This window comes from Crinia signifera, chromosome 9, assembly GCF_055691185.1.
Source record: "Crinia signifera chromosome 9, ASM5569118v1, whole genome shotgun sequence".
In the NCBI taxonomy this organism is placed as follows: domain Eukaryota; kingdom Metazoa; phylum Chordata; class Amphibia; order Anura; family Myobatrachidae; genus Crinia; species Crinia signifera.
Genome location: NC_139225.1, coordinates 150,726,912 through 150,729,589, shown reverse-complemented (window position 1 = coordinate 150,729,589; position 2,678 = coordinate 150,726,912). Strand labels below are relative to the sequence as shown.

The window sequence follows — 2,678 nt, the reverse complement described above, 5'->3', positions numbered from 1 at the left end:
CCACTGTGCGGTAAAGGCAGCACAATAACGATATATCATTAATGATGTTACCGTGCATATCGTTTGGTGTGTATAAACGGTAACGATGTACGTTGCCGTGGGTTGCTATCCACCTCATTTCTCATCTGTACACACATAGTCCAATGTTGCCTACAGGGGTGTCACTTATGACTAGGTGCATATCGTTCAGTGTGTACGAACGATAAAGTTACATTTTTCATAAAACAAGATGGTCACTGATAAAGCAATCTCTTTGGACCAGATGTATCAAGCTTCAAAAAGTGATAAAATTAAGAGTGATAAACAACCTGCTAATCAGCTCCCAACTACCATGTTACTGGCTGGGTTTGGAAAATGACAGGAGCTGATTGGCTGGCTGTTTACCACTCTCCACTTTATCACTTTTTTAATCTTGATACATCTGGCCCTAAATCTTTGTTTTTATCGTTCAAAATCTTTCAGGGTTTATGCTCTGTATCGTAATCTGTAGCTTCAGCTTTAATCTCCCTGCACGTATTGTCTGCCCCACCTAGAATGCAACATGGTTTTGACCAGTCACATTCAAGGTGCCGGCCAATCACATTCAGGGGTCAACCAGGGGCCGACCAGTCACATCCAGGAGCCAACCAATCAGGAGTCGACCAATTATGAAAACTTTTAAATATAATCCATACCTTCAAACATGAGCCTTACCAGGAGGAACAAAATGCTCTGTTCCTGGACTTTACCTCTTAATTTACGATTGACATCATCTGTGGTGAAACACCTTTCTTATCAATGAACCGGTTCAAAAGAGGTGATGGCTATCATACATTCCAAGAAACATCCCGGAGTAGAGTCTTGTGTCCCTCCTGGAATGGGTCATATTGGGAGGTATCTGATCAGTTACTATGGGAAACATCTCCACTTGTATAACCCCACACTTAAATATACCCCAGCAGAGAACCACACAAAACCCCTCAACACATTGTGACTCTGCATGGACAGTTATATAACAATATTGTTGTTTGTTAACTATACCATTCCAGGATTGATATACTGATAGTGTGTACTATATGCTTTCTATAAACATCTGTGCTATTGGTTGAATTGATGAACCATTATCATTTCCTCGCCTTGATAACTTTCTCATCTGAAATACACACCTGAGGTTCTTTGCTTGTCCCTGATTTAACGTCTGCTGTTTTGCCACTTTGTCAGTGCATATTCCAGTGTATACTCTACAATGTTTAATATTGTGTAGTTACTACTTTCTTACATGGTCCCATTGTCCTTTTATGATAATTTATAATACGAGGTCTAAACTCATGTTCTTCAGATCATTCGCTGATTGCACCGGCAGATAACCAAACAATTCCATGGCTGCTTTGCAGTTATACTCAATCTCCTTTACCTTCCGGAAGTCCATTATAGTTCTCCACTTTTGGGCCACTTTTGTGGACAGCTTGGAAAATTCCATAAACCCACCATTCTCTTTGTACTCATCGTGAGTGACATTGTAGATCCATCTCTCCAGTTTGTCATCTAATTTAAGGCCGGCAAATTCATACATTTGTTTGACATTTAAAGTAGGTTCTCTCACCAGATCCTCATACCGGATAAGCATATATCGCCCATGCAAAAAAGGTCCCGCTGCTTTCGCCACTTGGTTTATGGAAACCTGAGCATTGCAGATTTTCGTCATGACCTGGTCAGTTGTGGCCTTATTGTCCTTGTTGATTTTCTTGAGCACTATAAGATCCTCGATACTGAGGCTAAAGTATTTTCTTGATGAGGCTACAGCCCGAGGGTCTCTTACAAGGTGAAGGATCCGAAGATCAAGTGCAGGGTCTCGGAAAAGCGGGAGGAAAGCAGATAGGTCTAGGACTCTTACCGTTTTCATCACCACGTGACTGTACGTCCTACATGCCTTTTCCATTTTATCCAATGTGGTATTTTTGCAGCGGTGGAAACATTTCTGACGGTCAAAGCCTTCAGATGGGATGTAAGAGGAGCAAGCTGGAGGAAAGCAGAGAGCACGACTCTCCGCGAAAAAGCTCATGTCTGATATGTGTTGACCGCCATTAGAAAGATATTGATGAAGAGGTGACACATCGCAGGTGAAAAGAGATCGCAAGAGGTCTCTAACTGGGTAATGAAGTAGCTCGGCACTCTCCTTTTGGAACCTCATCCATACTGAATGTCCAGGTTCAAAAATGTAAAAGACGTTATGGTGGTGATTGAAGATCTGTCCAACAAAGGAAGACCCAGAACGCCATGATGATATGATGAGGAGGTGGACAGGAGTCTTCTGTGTCTGACAGGGAGTAGAGGTGTAGTAGAGTTGGCTGATGTAGAGGAACTGGTAGAGAAAGAAAATGATGAACCCAAGAAGAAAGAGAAAGTAAATGAACCGCGCTTGCATGATGTTGATGAACCTACAGTAGGTATAACAGAGAACACATATGAAGAATTCAAAGTCAATAGAGGGTAAAAACATTCCAGAATAAATAAATCAAAGCAAATCTACTACTACAACAACTACTACTATTGGTACAACTAACAATAATAATAATAACAATATAAAATGAAATAAAAAAAACATAATAAAAACAAACTCCGTTATGGAATAAAGAGTAAATAAGACCCAATGTAATATAGATCAACAGAAAGAAAAATTACCAGTCTGATTCCAAAAC

General features: G+C 40.5%; 1 protein-coding gene across 1 annotated transcript; it reads right to left on the bottom strand.

Moving 5' to 3' along the window:
- Nucleotides 1-1,285: 1,285 nt before the first annotated feature.
- LOC146036768 (carbohydrate sulfotransferase 6-like) lies at nt 1,286-2,293 on the bottom strand. Its single transcript, XM_083160662.1, has one exon. It carries the CDS (start codon nt 2,168-2,170, stop codon nt 1,286-1,288), a length of 885 nt encoding a protein of 294 aa, XP_083016788.1. The 5' UTR covers nt 2,171-2,293.
- Nucleotides 2,294-2,678: the final 385 nt, after the last annotated feature.